This window comes from Etheostoma cragini, chromosome 5 (genome assembly GCF_013103735.1).
Source record: "Etheostoma cragini isolate CJK2018 chromosome 5, CSU_Ecrag_1.0, whole genome shotgun sequence".
Classification (NCBI taxonomy): Eukaryota; Metazoa; Chordata; class Actinopteri; order Perciformes; family Percidae; genus Etheostoma; species Etheostoma cragini.
The window spans coordinates 26,111,907-26,129,862 of NC_048411.1; the positions used below are offsets into that span (position 1 = coordinate 26,111,907).

At 40.2% G+C, this 17,956-nt stretch overlaps 1 protein-coding gene across 1 annotated transcript in view; it reads left to right on the forward strand.

Moving 5' to 3' along the window:
- Nucleotides 1-17,956, forward strand: part of prkg2 (protein kinase cGMP-dependent 2) — a 36,508-nt gene continuing 18,552 nt past the window's right edge. The window contains exons 1-7 of the mRNA XM_034872885.1: nucleotides 1-199; nucleotides 1,069-1,594; nucleotides 6,910-7,076; nucleotides 10,187-10,300; nucleotides 11,538-11,643; nucleotides 13,170-13,233; nucleotides 16,503-16,580. Coding sequence (XP_034728776.1) covers nucleotides 1,077-1,594; nucleotides 6,910-7,076; nucleotides 10,187-10,300; nucleotides 11,538-11,643; nucleotides 13,170-13,233; nucleotides 16,503-16,580 — 1,047 coding nt within the window. The 5' untranslated portion in view covers nucleotides 1-199; nucleotides 1,069-1,076. The remainder of the gene's footprint in view (nucleotides 200-1,068; nucleotides 1,595-6,909; nucleotides 7,077-10,186; nucleotides 10,301-11,537; nucleotides 11,644-13,169; nucleotides 13,234-16,502; nucleotides 16,581-17,956) is intronic.

Below are 17,956 nucleotides of genomic sequence, written 5' to 3' on the forward strand. Positions count from 1 at the left end.
GCAAGCGTGAACGCGCACAGCCGATGAGAAAAGAGAGCGCGCTAGAGTGGGGGAGATATAGAGGGAGGAGAGGATGCGACCAGTGATGTAGATGGACCGTTTCTCTATACGGATGCTCGAATGTGCGAACACATCAATATTATTTTTTTTAAATTTAAATCGTCTCCCATGCTCGTTTGAAGACTGAAAACTAAATCAGGTAAGGACCGATATCTCCTCTGAACTAAACAGCGACTCATCTATTACTCTCATCTCAGGAGAGGAATGACGAGGCATCGGAAGTTGCAGGTGTACACTCATCTTAGGAGATATTTGAACGAGTAAACTAAACCTAATTCGTTTTGACATTACCTTTACCAATATTCTCATAAAATGAAACGCCAGTAAATTGTGCTGTAAATCTTTGGTGTTGCAGTAAAAAAGTTGAAGCTTTTAAACAAAAGGAAAATTGAAAAAAAAATTGGATTTCAGAGGTTAATATTTCTAAATAAGTTTATAAATGTCTGTCATTTTGATTGTCAGAATAATGTGTGTGAACTGATCTGACATCCACTCACTGTATGCGAGCAGGAATGTCATGAATGAAATATGTGTGAGTGGGAGACAGTTCCACGCAACAAAAACAGGATTGTTCTCGGAAATTGTTATCCTAGATACACTCTTACTATGCAGACATAAACATGCTATAAAGATCACTTTAGGATGCAATTATATTGTAAAAGTGGTTCTTATTTTGATTAATTTTCATAAGCTTCCTGAGTAGCATCTCCTGCACTGCTAGTGTCTGAGCAGAAAGGATGTAACTGTTGATGTAGGCTAATGTAATACTTCCTGCCTCCTGAATAATAAATGGCGAAGACACTCACTGACCATTATATTCTGATTTGCTCTCCGCTCCTCTCTCTAACTGTCTTTGTCCAGTTTTCTCTCCTTACAGCATCAGATCTTTTGTTTGAAATCTCACTCCCACCTTCCTCAATAATCACAGAACTGTTGGAAAAGCTCACTGTTCATTGATGAATTACAGCAAATATTGACTTTAACTAAAAATCCCTTTCCTCTCTGCAGGTGACAAGATGGGAAATGGTTCGATGAAATCAAAGCGTTACAAACAGACGGACGGCTCTGCGGCCGCCTCCGACAGCCGACCCCACAAAGATCAGGGGTTCAAAAACTCGCCCCTGGACTCCCTGAGGACCCGAGTGGATGAGCTGGAGCGAGAGGGCAAGAGGAGGGATGAGGAGCTTTGTGCCAAAGAGCTTCAGATCAAGGCTCTCCAGGAGCAGCTGGCCAAACAGACGCGAGCTCTGGCCGAGCTGAGCGAGGAGCTGCAGAACAAGTGCATCCAGCTCAACAAGCTGCAGGACGTGATGAAGAACCAGAGCGGGGCCTCGACAGGTCTGGCATCAAGGCCCCCTTCCATCAGAGTTACCAGCAGAGGCAGCCCCAACCTCAGTGTTCGCATCAAGGAAACCCTCAACAGAAGGAAAGGGGCCAAAGCTGGGGTGTCGGCTGAACCCACATCCAGGACCTACGACTCCAGCAGCCTGCCAAAGTTCTCTTTCGAGAAGGTCCGAGTACCGAAGGATGCAAGGTGGGATGTTTGTGTTCAGGAAGGTTCAGAGCACAAAAGGGGGAAGTAGAATGAGGTTAGACAGATGGCAGTTAAAGGTTCATGATGGCCCTCGGGGCCAGTCCATATCGGCTTGGCGGAGGAGTGTTAAAAATGGAAACAGCAGCAGCAGTGGGTGGTAGACAGAAGGTGGGCAAAAAGCAAAGATGAGTGTGGTGACGTGAAAGAAATGTTCAGTGTTCCAAGATTTTTCAGCTGCTGGTCAGTGACTTTAAGCCAAAACCGATGCAATTTTCTTTTTTGATATAATCAGCGTTATGTCCAGAATCTATTTGCTTCATGAGCTTTCCATTTAAATAATTTACTGGCTCAAAAATGTGACACAAACTATATAGCCCAAAGTATGTGGACAACCGCTTTCTCTACAGTTTGGCCCCTAATTCCAAAAAGGGAAATTTGAATGCCACAGTAGCTTATACAGTAACATTGTAGACATTATTGTGCTAATAGTTTGTGTTTTGGCCCTTTTTCAACATAACGATGCCTGCCTGCACAAAGCCAAGACTACAAAGAAATGGTGTGATCTTTGGGTTTCCACATACTTTTGGCCATGTAGTGAGAACGTTCCATGACATATTATAACCCTATTTACAATTAATGGCACAAAATGCACATAGAATATTTTTTCTGTAATTTATTACAGTGATTATCTCTGTACCAGCAGGTATAAATAGGCAGAAAATCAACATTTATTTCCATAAAAATAAGAGCTCCATCTGTCTCATAAAAAACAATTACCTTTTTTCCCAGCTGTTCTTTTATTGATTTATACTGTCTGTATCCGTTTGTATTACAGTATGTCCCACCCCGACAGGAAGTTTATCAAATTAAGGATGTAAGTTGATCTCAAAATGCTGTCTCATGGGGACGGTAGGGCATGGAGCCTCAAAAAAGGACATTTAGGATCATTTAGACAAAAGAAGCTTTATGATATAGTAACTGAAAAAGCAAATATGTGAAACCATCAGAGCATTCTGCCTCTGAAGAACTAAGATGTTAAATATTAAAGGGATAGTTGGGATGTTCTTAGAAGAACAGTTTGGAGAAGCAAAAAGCAAAATCTCCACGAGTTTCTAGGGTTTGAGGACATTGGGGGCTTAAACCAGACCTCTGTTGGGGGTTCCAGGAGTAATTTTAAAGTTTTCTACACACGTGCACCCTTTTCTATGGTGGCTGACAGGGGCAAACGCACTGGAGTAGAACAGCTTGATTTTCGACCCCACAGAGAGAGAACACTATGCCTTTTTATTACCCTGAATTTACAGACACGTCTCTGCTGATTGAGTATCACTTGTGACCTGAGCCAGTAAACTACAGACACACCCACCAAACAAGAGAAAACATATCTCAAATATAGACTTAATATTTACAGTCTATGAAATGACTATGAAAGTCAGAAATGATGCTGTTCCACTTAGCGCTCCCCCTAGAGGCCTGGAGAACTTCCGTTGTGTTTCATGCAGTGTTTTTTTGTTGCATTCGTTTCTGTATTTGCAGTGCGTCTTAATTTGCTTGTGTTTTTTCTATTTGCATGTGTTTCATTAAGTTGCTGTGCATTTGCTCGTCAGCCACCGTACTTTTCACAATCAAAGTGCAAAGTGGCGGGATGTAGTACATTTACTAAAAACTATACTTTACGACAACTTTGAGTTACTTTTGAAGTACCATGGCACATTCACACACATTTAGTTTTTTTGCCAAGCTTCACAGGTGCGCTCTCTCTTCCTCTCTCTCTCTCTCTCTCTCACACACTCACACGACATGCGCATATATAAATATAGATATTTAGATAACAAGAACCATGAAAACAATTGGGCAGACTGGCTCTTTGAAACAGAATACTCATCTTCGGTGAATGACAATGTAAAACGCTGCAGACTCTGGCAGAGTTATGACACAGAGAGGTGGGAGGAGAGGATGTGGGACTGGATGTCATCTGCCATGGTTTTTATGAAGCCCAAAGTGATAACTTATTACACACGATAAGGTGGATAAACAGACCACCCACCCCCTGCACCACTCACCTCTCTGAGCAGCGAGCAGGTCTCATGATCTATAGTTTGCGTTCAACCGTGGCTCTTAACCTTTTCAGTTTACAACTCCCCAAAGGAAGTGATGTCTTCTTCCCGCGGCCTCTTGCTGCAGCTGTTAAAATGCATAACAGTGAACTTTGACAGCTCATAAGGATTTTATGTTTTCACTGTTTTACTTGATTCATTGTCGGAAGGAGCCCAGAGGCCGCGCATAGTCATCTTTTCACAGGAGACAAAATATTTATCACGCAGACTAAAAACCTGGTGTGAATGTGGATGTGGGCGTCCTGGTGGCTCAGTGGGCTCAGGAACGCACCACGTAGCTGCAGTCAGATATGGGAGTTTGAAGTGTCTTTTACTAAAAAGAAAGAAGTATCAATGGAAACATCACCCAGTCCTGCTTTTAAAGTTTAACCTCTAAAAACACTCAGGTATCAAAAGTACCAAGTTAAATAGTCATTAGGGTCGTTCTGCTGTACGACATGAAGAATAGAGGACATAGAGGACAGAAGGAAGGGAAAACAGGAAATAAGGGAGGATAGAAATAGATAAAGAGGGAAGGAGGAAGCAAAGTAGGGAAAAATAAGAATGGAAAATTGACAGGAAGTAAAGGAAGGTAAAGGGGAAGAAGGAAAAAAGACAACAGTGAAAAGAAGAAAAAAAAGGAAAGAAGAAAGAACAGATTGATAAAAGGAAGGAAGAAAGCTGTACAAACCAATGAAAAGGGAAAGTAGGAATGATGTGAGAACAGAAGGAAGGACAGACAGAAAGAAAGCAAAGAAGGAGGGCTGCAACTAATACTTATTTTCATTAGCGATTAATCGCTTGATTGTTTTTTGATTCTTTGATTCAGCATTTGGTCTATGAAAATAGTGAAAAACTACATTTTCTAAAGTACAAGTCGATGATGATGGCAAATATCCAAGAGCAAAAGCTGAAACTTAAACATTGATTAAGAAAAGTGTACCTGATTAATTTCTGTCAATTGACTATTTGAACTGTTTGGCTCTAGAAGGTTTGTCTCGTAATAAATGCAAAATCATAGTCTGCAAAGTAACAAGTTACTTGATCTGTATTAAAATGTATAAAAGAAAGCTGTGCCTGTTCAAAACGAGGAATAGGCCGATTGTTTGGCCTCCGGTATTACTGCTTGCAACTTCACACTCAACGCTTCGAGCAATACACCTGCCACGACATACTGTATACATAGTTGCGTCCCCCAGCAATGCTAGAGTATACGCGTCATTTATTAACTTCTTGCTATTTTAGGCTATTTCCTTAAACAAACGCGTTCATTCCAAAAGTCACAGCCCTAAAACATTCCGGCCTCTTTTCATACGTTTTTTGAATGTACTGTAGTGAGCGACAGAGAGCCAGCTTTACCCAGCATGCCATTCGGTGGTGTAACAGTTAATAGGGGTCCCTTCTCAATACACTACACAGTGTGTACATAACAGACTCCTAATAAATATTTTCCACTGACTTCAAGGGCTCGCACTGACCACTGCACTTTCTTGGGTACTCAGCAATCGGTCGGGAAAACATTATAACTGCAGTGCACTGAGAGGAAGCCGCATTCAAAGCGGTCAAAATGTGGAGCGTGGAACGCTGGACACTACTCGCCATCGTTGCTAGTTATTGTAAAGGCGAAACACGAACTATACATTTGTATTACATACAGTACATGTACATACATACATACATACATACATTTCTTTCCGATATCAATGAGTCATTCTATAATTAAGGGTACATTTCATGTCAACAAGAAGTGAAGAAATCAGTGGGCTTTTTTTGCTAAAAAATTAAGTTGGTATCCTAGTATACCCCCACAATGTCTAAATTCATAAATTGCCAAGCTAAAGCTAGATTTATTTTTAAAAATGTTAACATTGCATGTAATTACTTAATAGTGTTGAGATCGGTTAAGTTAATCCTCTCTAAAAGTATCATGTGAATCACAGGTTTTTAAGAAATTATTATGTATTTACTATGTAATAACACCTGTTTGTATTTTACCAAGCAATTCCTGTGTAATAACAATAGTTAATAAATGTTAACTAACTACACTCAAAAAATGCAAAAGCTATGACAATAAACCCTGCCTTCATTGTCAACCGTGTTACACTTGATGGGTAACACGGTTGACAGTAACACAGTTGACATTTCTTCCATTTTAGGCCTTTTTGCTAGCTGTAGCTTTAGCTAGCTGACAGCACGTAGCCTTTATCAACTCATGTTTTTATACATTTTCTCTACCTTTTTTTAAATTTAACATCTAAAACTAGTAAACAAACGTTTGTTGATAACACGGTTGACGAGATAATAATCTACTCTATGTGCAGACAGTAATATTTATTAAATATTCAAGAGGAAGAGTAGAAATTTAACAAACTGTATTTAAAATGTCTGCCGCTGAAAGATGTGACATCACCTGACATTGGATATGTGACTTTGGAGCAAACCATTGCTAATGTATTGTTTTTTTTTTAATGGGTAACACAGTTGACAAAGATTTCTCGCACACATATAAAGTAAATAATTCCATCCATATTCATAAGTCAAATAGTGTTTAAAACACCTTTCTCTTGTTGTAATCATTCTTTTAAACAAATACAGGTTAAAATAATATGCAAATATATGTATTCTAGTGTAAATTTGAAAGGCCAAACTTGACATCTGGCAAATTGGACAGCACAAAGACAGCTAATTTCACTATAGCATGTGCATTTTCTCCTAAAAAAAATATGGAGCAGGTTGACTTTTTTTGCATAAAATGAATTACAAATATGCACCAACATGAAAGTGATCATTACTTAAGGAGAATATTCAGTAAAAATTATAAATACAACCCATGGACATGACATGTACCCTTAATTATAGAATGACTCCTATACTGCCATCATTTCGTGAGAAAACAAGCTGGATGGGCGACAATAGGTGGCGGTTATGCTCCACCCAGCTGTAATTTACATTTAAAAAGAAGTAGAAGAAGAGTCATTTGTGGTCAGTGTATAACGGCCGTGTGTAGTTTGAGATGACCCTACCCTGTCAAAATGTACGCACTCCACAAGGGTAAACAGGGTAGGCTACTACATGTAAGTGCACTCACAGAAGCATCCAAAATAAGACAAGCTAAGAGACTCCTATTTTAGTTAGCTAATACCCCCAGCAACATTCAAAAACGTATTCTCACAGTAGGGGTCACAATTCTAACTCTTCCTTTGTTGTTGTCGGTGACAGTGTAAAGAAGCTGCTGACAGACTCCCTGAACAAGAACCAGTACCTGAAGAGGCTTGAGCTGCAGCAGGTTAAAGACATGGTGGAGTGTATGTACGAGCGCACCTACCAGCAGGGAGAGTACGTCATCAAGCAGGGAGAGCCTGGGAACCATCTGTTTGTGTTGGCAGGTAGGTCCAGTCCATCATCTTCTTTTTGGTCTGGAAATAAATGAACTTTTCCTGTCAACTATGCTGATACACCTCACCTTCACATGACAGATAAAACCCAATAAGGAGCAGTAGCAACATGTGAAATGTTAAATGAGGAGGCCAGCAGTCTCAACTTCACATCATTTGTACAAAATCCTGGAAAATATTGAATGCCCTAAGGTTCTGGGTATATTTTACAATTTTACAGTCACTTAATCTTTAATGATATCTGGGGGGAGGGGGGGGGGCATTTTGCCCGTTTGAAATCCATGATGTCTCTCTTTCATGGGTGGGTCAAATTCTCTGGGTGGACAAAGCAGAGAAAGGAGAGGTATCCTTGACCCTCATGACCTCATAAGGGGCATTCCAGATCGGCCCATCCGAGCTTTCATTTTCTCAGAGCAGGATACCCAGGGCTCGGTGTACACCTATTGTCATTTCTAGCCACTTGGGGACCAAGGACAGGCTGGAGGAATGCATAATAATGTTAAAAAAAACTATTAAAGTGGCATTTTCATGCCATGGGACCTTTAACACACGTGCAGAATCTGAGCGTAGATTTCCCTCCGACAGCCTCCTCACATTGAGAATTTTTTTGTTGCAGTGTTTTCTTTTTAAACACCCACATGTGATTTTTATGAACATCTTTTGGAGCATACATCTGCTGCTAATGCCATGCATGTGTTCTCAAAATCAGGCCGTTTGTTCTGAACAATCCAGCGAAGAAAATTATCAATCAACCTGAGTATTTATTTTTCATCTACTTCTGTGTATCCATGCCAATCTGTGTATTATTTTAAATTTGACGACAATTTAAGTGACCAATTATTTAGTTTAAATAGTGCTGACTGCAGGGTTAGAGAGTATGAATTAACAGAAAGAAAATCTCAATCTGAGTGAAAAAAAAAACGGTTTCATGACTATTTTGGTCTTTGCGTGTTCTCAAACTTCACTCTTATTGGTTACTGTAGAGCCTCTCTGACCACAAGCCAATCAAAGTTAAACAGCAGCTCCACTGCTCCTCAAAGATTTATGGCATCTACACCTGCAAACCTTCGTGACAGTTTGAAAGGTTAAGTAGCCAAATGTTATTCTTTTTTCTTGATTATTTGTTGGGCATTTTAGGCCTTACATGACAGGACAGCTGAAGAAGTGAAAGGGGGAACGCCATGCAGCAAAGGGCCGCAGGTTTGAGTCGAGTCAAGGAGTAAACCTCTATTTATGGACACCCACTACCAACTGACCTATCCGGGCTCCCGCCAAATGTTATTCTTTGAAAAATACAGATTATAATTATTTTGGCCAGTGAAAAGTATTCTTGGCAGGTGTATGAATTCCTTTGGTGTATCAGCTATCAGCAGGAGAGCAAATTTAATTAGAGTTAATTTTGGACACTAACGTATACATTCAGTCACTCACGCACGCTGTATGAAGTAGATGGGACTTTAAAAAATATATATATAAAAGAAAAAAAGAAGAAAAAAACTAAATAAATATATATATATATATATATATATATATATATAAATTACTTTTGTATCTAGGTATTTACTTTCTTAATAACTTACTTACTTAATGATTTATTTTGATAACATTATTTAAAGGGACAGTTTACCCCAAAATTAAAAAAAAAGAAAAAAAATATTATATAGAAACATATTTCAACGTACAGATGTCATAAATGGTGGTCTCCTTGCTCAGTAGAGCTGTAATGTTAGCTAGCTCAGGTGAGCGGGAGTGTTTTTTCACTGAAAATTAGGCCCTATGTTCCCACGGCCCTATGTTCACACATTAAAAAAAAAAAAAAAAAATCTAAAGTAGGCCCTATGTTTCCACAGTTCCCACATTTCTAAAATTTCTTTTCCAAAATTAGGCTCTATGCTCCCACATTTCCTTTTTCATAAATTTGTATCAGATTTTATCCCCCTTTCTCCCGATGTGGGGTTCGGGTTAGGGGTTAATCCTAACCCTAATTTTAAGAAAACTCTTAGCAATGTGGGGACATAGGGCTGTGGGACCATTGGTCTGTGGGAACATATGGCTGACCCCAGGTGAGCTAGCAGTGTCAGTTAGCTATAAACTAATTCCACAAGATAGCAATGCAGTATGCTGCCTTCTGCACTACAGCTTGCAGGTGTAACTCGGCAGGAAGAAAATAGTCCCTACAAGAAACTACTCACAACCAGGTCTGTGGATTATCTAAAGAGAAATTTATTGGCACTTTGAGCACCACAAGCCATCTGGTTCCATGATAATGCAAAGAAGGCAGACATCTCTACAGGCAAAGTCTCCAACACTGGGCAACTCACAGCAAGACAATCTAGATTGACTACATTTAAGAGGGAGGGATTTTTTTTTAATTTTGGGGTTACCGGCCCTTTAATGTTTGGTTGGTTGTTCTGTAGTTGATATAGTGAACTTACAGCTGGCCTTTTCTTCTACACGGCAACTCTTTCAAAGTAACTAGGCAACAAAGTGTTGTATATGAACACATGGCCTCTAAACAATGATTGGTTATCTGCCAGTGTGGTTAATGGTGAAATTAGCCATTCACAGACAAAATGTCCTTGTATTTGTTCTGCTGTCTGGTGTCACAGTGATTTCTCACACCGAATACGAAAACAGGAGGAAAGGGATAAGGGTCGGGTATTTTTGTTGTCCTATATAAAGCATATAACAATTTAGTGGTTTCTTTTTTTTAAGCCAATAGTGGACATTTTTGCAAGAGGTTAATATTATTATTATTATTATTATTATTATTATTATTTGTGATGCATGCATCCCGGGATTAATATTGTAAAGAGGCTTTTAAACTTGTAAAAGGAAATGCAGGAAATGAAACCTGCAGGTCGGTTTGTACTTTTTCTACTGAGTCTCTGTAACAGATACCACACACCTGCTTGTTTGCAGAAATTCTTTCAGGCTCTATCCTAGTCTGCCAGCTGGTAAAATAATGAAAGAAGACTTTTGTGATGTGAATTGAATGACATTTAAATGCCATTAGGTTGTGCATGTAGCACGTGCCAGTCTCCTGTGTCCCAAATGTGGGTTTAAAAACACTATTGATTGTCCTTGTTTCATATTTACAGATGGGAAGCTGGATGTGTTTCAACATAACAAACTGCTCACATCGATAGCGGTGTGGACCACATTTGGAGAATTAGCCATTCTGTACAACTGCACACGGACAGCATCAGTGCGAGGTAAAGATTTGATTTACATACAGGAAATATTTGTATGCGTTGAAACGCATGAAACGACTCTTCAGATGAGCAGTCATTCCAGTTCATGATGATTGAAGATGTACAGACTTACGGCTGCAGGCAGCGGCTCTGGGTTGTGGCAGACATGATCCAACATCATGTAACAAAGGTCTAATGTCCCATTAAGCAATTGAAGGGTGCTGGTCCTAGTTGCTGCAGTAGCGGCTCCTTCCGTAGAGAAAATGTAATGACAGACAAGAACAAAGTGCACATTTGTTGTTGTGTAGATATTTATAGGTGTGTTGTTTGTATGTAGATGTTCCAAGTGAGCAACAACAGCTACCATGTGCAGAATTTTAACTGAGGGCAAAAGATAGTCGCTTTGTTACCAGCCATGCTGATCATTGAAAATGTGTTTCCCAGCCTGACTCCCTAATGTAATCAGACACTTTTCTTACCTTCATCTGAGGTGTAGTGACTTCTTAATAGATTAAAGAGAGCAGAAGAACCAAATAAGTAAATAAGCGTTTGCATTGGCTGTTTTAACAAAGGTTTACATGATATCTACAGCTTGTACTCTGATTGGTTTTCACCTACGTGGCATTTGGAAAGTGCATACCATCAACTATGTGAGTGTTCTTTGTCAGGGTTTGTATATTTAACCAAGTAATTGACATGTGGCCCTTGGGGGAGGGACATTGAGTTGACCTCAATATTCAGGGTGAACTGGAAAGACCATGACAGTTTGACAAGTTTCTCTGAGTAGATTTTACATGATAACAGATGAAGTGGATGAAGGGGAACTCTTTCTTTGCTACTGGTTCATGTCAAACTCTCACAGCTTCTCCTTCTTGTAACAACAGAAGCTTTTCTCAGACATTTTGTAGATTTGACGGTACTCACCACCAAGATAGAGGACAGATTACAGGGTTTTTCTCGACTCCTTCGTCCATTTTAGAAAATAAAACAATACGTTATTTCTTTGTGGTGACAGAAGAATTTAATTAAACCAGAAAAAAAGGAGGAGAAAGATTAGGGAGGGAAAATGTTAAGATGTTGGTTAACCATTTCATCATGGTTATCAGTTTACAAGTTTTCCTAAACACTCTGCTATCAAAAGCAGCTGTGGCTCCTTTAGTATTCACTAATCAGGGGCGTAGGTTAACTAGATTTTCGTTAAGAGGTCAGAACCTGGAACATATTCCACTAACTGATGGATGTGATGTTGCTTTTACAGTGGTGAACAAAGTGAGGGTGTGGGCTTTGGACCGGGAGGTGTTTCAGAACATCATGAGGAGGACGGCTGAGACGCGACATGAACAGTACCGCAACTTCCTCCGAAGGTTAGCCCCAAGCTGTTGCCAATGAGCTAGCACCACCTGTTTTTTCTATGATTTGATGCACAATATAGGATTTTAATGGACTCCTGCTAGCCAATTTCGAACATGCATCTTTTAGAGAACATGGTAGAAATATGTAAATGTAACATCTACATCTAACTACCTGATGAATAGGGTACAAAATAATCTACATCCACGACGTTCCACTTCCGAGATTTATCTGCTGCCACTGGAAAATCCGCCGTATGTCCTTCTTTTCAGCCGGATGTCAGATGCCTTACACTTTCTTTGTGTTGTAATCTTTACCTCCAGTCGATTTACGAAGACTAGGGTTAACTGCTCCTCAGATCTCAGCAGGGTAAATCCAGACAGCTAGCTAGACTATCTGTCCAATCTGACTTTTCTGTTGCACGACTAAAACAACTTTTGAACACACTAAATATGTTTTGGTGATCCACACACAGGTGAACAGCTGAGACACATCACCCTTCTCACCCGTGTCTATCATGCGTCTCCAAGGTGCTGACCCCTTGTGAATCTTGTGTTCAGATTTCGTTACTTGCTACGTCATGGTATTAGATTTATTTTGCTAGGTCTAACTAAAATCAGTGCTTGTCTCCATTTATTCAAGCGTTTGCACTCTCACATAATTGAACACAACTTCCTTCATCAACCTTTTAGGCCAACGTAACTGTCCTTCAGACACTGTATTGGACTCAAGTTAAACTGTTAAAAAAAACTAGGTACAAAGTAGGATGAAGGCTCTAGAGGATGAATTTTTTCCTTGACAACTATCATTTTTTCCCAAATAATGTACTGATTTTAAGGCATTTTGTTATAAAATGACTTGAAAAAGTGTGCAAATGGCTGAAGGTGAGAATTACCCAGGACCCCCCCTAGATTTCGGCTTAGCCCCAAATCTCTACAACATCTGGCTCCGCCAATTCAAATGAATATGATTTTTGTCCCATGGATAAACTAGGTCTTCTTACCATGCCAAAGTCAGTTATACATACAAAGCTGAAGTACGTGTGGACCGCTGGGGGACACTAAGAGCTGTTTTGGTTAATTTGTTAGCAATCAATTAGATTACACATTTATCAGGCACAAAGCAACATGGGATTGTAGTTTCCAATATTTACTTTTTAGTTCTTGTTTGGATGGTCTCCACCACCTCCTGAGAGGACTATATTAATCTTTAGGGTCTAGTTCTTCAACTTCCTTCACTAGCGTTCTTTTTTAATCCAGCCCTCTGCTGGGCACGTGGCCTACTGCCAACCTTTCTGCTATGTGAGCTTGGAACAAAAGCAAAAGTATGTATATTCCTACTGTCATAGACAACCTAACTTTACAAACAAATTACATCACATATAGATTGTTTTTCTATTTTCCTGGTGTATTACTTGATTACTGTGACACAGAAAAGTTCTACGTGAAAGGTCTCTGGCATCACAAGTAAAGTGATTTGAACTATATAACACATATGCAGAAATTAATGTTCATAATCCGTGTTTTGTCTTTTCTGTCAGTGTTTCACTCTTGGCTAATCTACCAGAAGACAAGCTAAGCAAAATAGTGGACTGCCTCGAGGTGGTAAGTTATTCTGTCAAACTACCTATATTTCTACTGGAGCGCCTTTTCATTATTTTGCCTGAGTATTGCTCAAGCCTCTCTGGCATCTCATGGGAGCCCCAGTGTTGCAGATAGCTGCTGTCAAAATATCATTACCATTTGGCCATATACCATTACTGTGTGTCAGCATATTCCTTCTACCTCCAGTCGGCAAGACCTCACAAATTACCTTGTTGATGAACAGAGACGATATTATTCCTGTCATCGTTGGGCGCTGTATATTGTTACCATAATTATTTGACCAAGGCCCCAGAAAGTGTTTATTCAAATGGGGGACGAGTGATTTCTTAAAGGCGTGCTAGTGACAGGCTTTTGGTGTGAGAACATACAAGTGAATGTGTGTAAGTGTGTATGTTAAAACATGCAGGAGAATGTCTCACCCCTGCTCTACTGCGTAAGCGTTGTATTTCAACGGTGAAAGAGAAAATGGAGCGGAGCTTGTCAGCTTTGGGTCAAAAACAGCCCTGCTAAGCGTCTTTTCACAATGAAAACTTCAAGGACGTTCCCTGCAATCGTTGGTCATCCCACCACTCTCTACTGCGGGAGAATTTCCTTATTCAGTCATTTCTGATGGAGCTGATTCTGTTGCCTCTTGGGTGGGGGTGGGGGAGGCTGTAACCTAATAGTGGTGCAGATGTTCGTCGAGAATCCGCCAGACAATATTGAAGCTTCTTGTCAAACAGTGGGGGAATGGAATTTGGTGTCTTCTGGTGTGTGTGTTTTGGCCTGTAGAGTGTGTGTGTGTGTGTGTGTGTGTGTTTGTGTGGTTTTACCTTGTTTTTTCGGATTCTCAGTCAGGTTTCCAGTCTGATCTGCTGATTGGAATTTGAACTGGATAGCTACAATGGCAAAAGAATGAGCACTGTTGAAAGCAGAAACATAAAAATAGGAATGACAAAAAACTTTCTCTTTAAGTCTTTACATTCACTCATTATCCTGGCAAGAACTAACTTATAATGTCATCACACAAACTAACAAGCTTACTCAGCGAGCTGCAGGCAAGCAATGGTGGTCTAAACGTGGAGGCTCAAGCTAACAGCTAATTTATGATGCGAAACATAATATAGTAGCAATCTAAGCTTGCTGGTTTGTGACATCTTTAAAATTTTGGAAAAATGTGTTCACAAATGTGGACCACGTTTTGACAATACATGGGCTTTTGTCCATTAATATCAATTTGCAAATTGAAAGTAACAACTGTCATTGTCCCCCAACACATTGATGTGTGCTTGTGTCATTCCATTTATTTCAAAAGCTCCTTGAAGGCACAGAGATGCCTTCAAGGAGCTGCACAGGACAACCAGCCCTCCTGCGGGCTGCTGAAGACCATGGTGGTCCTAAAAATAGGCTCAGTCCGTCCTCTGGTTTTAGTATTTCTATTGCTGGAAGCAGAGAGAGAAGTGCAGTTGAATATGTGCTGTGACTGGTCGATTGACAGTCGCCCCAAAAAATAGGACGACTGCAGTCAAACCTAACCTAACACACATACAGCTGAGCAAAAGTGGCTTTCTCCAACACTGACATGAGTGTTGCTCCCCTGTAGTTGCTGTATCATCCAGACAGTTTTTATAAACAAAACCTTGGCATGTTGTCTCCACTGACATGGACGGGTGTTAAACTAGGCTCTTCTGAAGCGTAAACCTAACGTAAACCAAGCTCGGACGCTTAAGGAAAATGCCACTTGTGTCAAGAGTTTTGACAGTAAACACCAGGGAATGTTTACACGTGGTTGCTCTGATTTGTTTGTTCATTTTTCGCCAACTCCCTCTATAGTCAAATGGATTACAGTCGTTGTCTCAGCTGCAGGAATTTGGCATCAGTCCCAGAGAACATTTCATCCTGGTCACCTTCATTCTTTTGCACTTCCCCTTCTTCATCTAAAAGCTTTAAAATGGAAGGTGATCTGGCAGCTTGCTGATTCAGCAGGCTGGGTTCAGAGTTGGGGATGGTGTGTTAGGTTTGGTATGACAGACAGCATGAAGTGGAGGAATCTGTGTCTGAATAAGAGAACACACTGTGCGTCAGTGTTTAATTTGAGAATATTTCAAAGTGTCATTCAGTTTTATGATGCTCTTAAAACTGAACTAAACGTTAAAAACAAATGTATTCAGTAGAGTGTGATCTGCACCAACTTGAGTGTGTCGGAGTATGCCTTCTTACCAAGTCTGAGTCTGTGGCTTATACCATGCCCACAGAAACTACTTGTGTCTGATTGGCTGACAGATGTCCGTTATATTCAAATCAAGACTCTTCAAGGATAAAACACCATTTTGAATCATTGTGAAGGGTATATAATTGTAAGTAGCCATAGCAACAATACTCATGCTTCAGACTACATTACCATTTAACTCTTACTGGTGAAAGTAACTACAATAAAAATTGATGATGAGTTGAACCCAAATTTTCTTTTTGCATGTGGTATAAGGATAATAATACATTCCTGAAAGATGACCTGATATATAAAATATGAGACTTTGTTACAACTTTGTGATACAGGGGACTTCACGTCTACTTTGTTCCTCATTCACGATGCAACATGATATATCAGGATACCTCATTTTATACAATGGCCACTGGGACTTCTTCAATTGTATTGGCTGGCATTCATTTCTTGCGAGCAGACAACTCTGACTGGTTGTTCTCGTTTAATGTCTATACTATTAAAAACATATATAACCCATGGAATTGTTAGTATATTTAAAATCGGACGACATATTTGTGTGTTGGCTTGTTCTTTGCCTATGCACCTTCTAACACAAGTGTGAAATGTAAAGCTGGTCAGGGTTGTGCATTATCCATTACATTACTAGTACAGAATCAATTCTGGGTCAAACAATGCTGAGTGTACGGCGGAAAATTTGTCAAGTGGTAAAGGAGGTCACAGCCCAGTTTGAATGCACACTTAAATTAATATAAGACCATGTTGAAAAAAAAAAAAATATTACCCACTGCAATTTCATGGATCATGACCGCGAAAGACCCTCATGACAGACATTAAAAGCATCATAATCAACATATTGACCTTTACTTCATGTCTCATCAATCCCATGAGCCCCCCAAAAATCCCCTCCTGTGTTGAGAAGCTCTGAATGACATGGGCATCATTGACAACTGAACTCCAGCTTTCATCCCGCAGGGGACCGGCTACCAGGAATCCGACCAGCTGGGTCAATGGTTAAATCAATGTAATGCTTCAGCTCTGACTCTTTTCCTCCCCCCCATCCCATTAGGAATACTATGACAAGGGAGAGCACATCATCCGGGAGGGAGAGGAGGGCAGCACCTTCTACATCATCGCGCAGGGAAAGGTAACGTGTCTTGCACATTGGATCCGACAAACTGCAACTCTCCCTGTTCACTAATTTTACTTTTAATCCTAAATCTAACCAAAAATGTCCTCACTCACAACGTTACCATGTTTACACAAGGAGAAAAATGTCTTCTTTTTTTAATCTCTAGAGCCACACCACTCACATGGCTACAAAAACAATAATTACACAATCAGGTTAAGAACTTCCCTATGTGGAGACTCAACAACATGTTCAGATATATCCTCTACAGGAAAATTCAGCAAATTCTTTCTTTTTGTTTTTGCCCTTACTCCCATTGGTGATGATAACACGATACATGGGCTGCACTGCGGAGATTTCGGAGACGTTTTCGACTCTGCAACAATGACACTCATTAGGGCCGGAGACACAAGCCTTAATCCTGTCCTTACAACAACAATAAAATAAATCCTCCGGTGCCTCGGATAGACTATACTGTGTGACGTCTCTATTGCACTGATAAGGATGCAGCTACAGTCTTTGCAGCAAAGGCTTTTCTCATCAGTTAACGTGAGCGTGGAATGAAAGGCTACAGAAATACCACTAGTCTCCCCAAATCTCGCAGGACACTGGAAGGCTGTCTGCTTCAGCTTTCATTCTTCCTCTATCCTCTTCACTTTGCCTTCCACATGAGTGTAAAGTAAACTGCTGACTCACTATCTGTTTCATCTGTCTTGTTTTGACTTGCCTCCTGTCACGGCTTCTTGGCCAGGTCGTCTTTTTAAGTGAGAATTGGTTCTTAAATGACTTATAAATAGAGGTAAAATTAAAATATAAATTTAAAAAACTGCCCATGACAAGGAAAAGAGCAGGTAGGCCTATGCCATCCAGCAAGTACATCTGCAATTTAATTGCTGGGAATCCTGTTTGCTGCTTTGAATGCAATCCAACCCTTGAACAAATTGATGCATAGACTCATGTGCTTTCGATAATTTCCAAAGTAGTATAATTGTTGTATAACTGACTTCATGTTTGGAATCATGCTTGCAGGGTTATCATTTTTTATTAGAAATAAAGGCCAAAAGACAAGTTCAAATACCAACAAAACACAGGGATTTTCCATCAATAACAGACCAGTTTAGGCAACACAATATGTTGGTCAAACTGTATTAGAGTCTGGGAGGTGTGGGACAATGACTCACCCGCCGGTCTGTCTGATAAGTCAGCAACCTGACACCGGGGAGCGAGGGGAGATGGAGAGGGGCCAGAGCTGTCCACAGGGGACTTTCAAAATGCCATTATGAGCCAATGTGAGACAGCAGCTCCTCAGCGCTAAGCTAACCAAACCAGAGAGGAACACATGTTGTTTGAGAGAAAGGGGGCTAATACAGGAAATGGCTACTACCCCCCCCCCC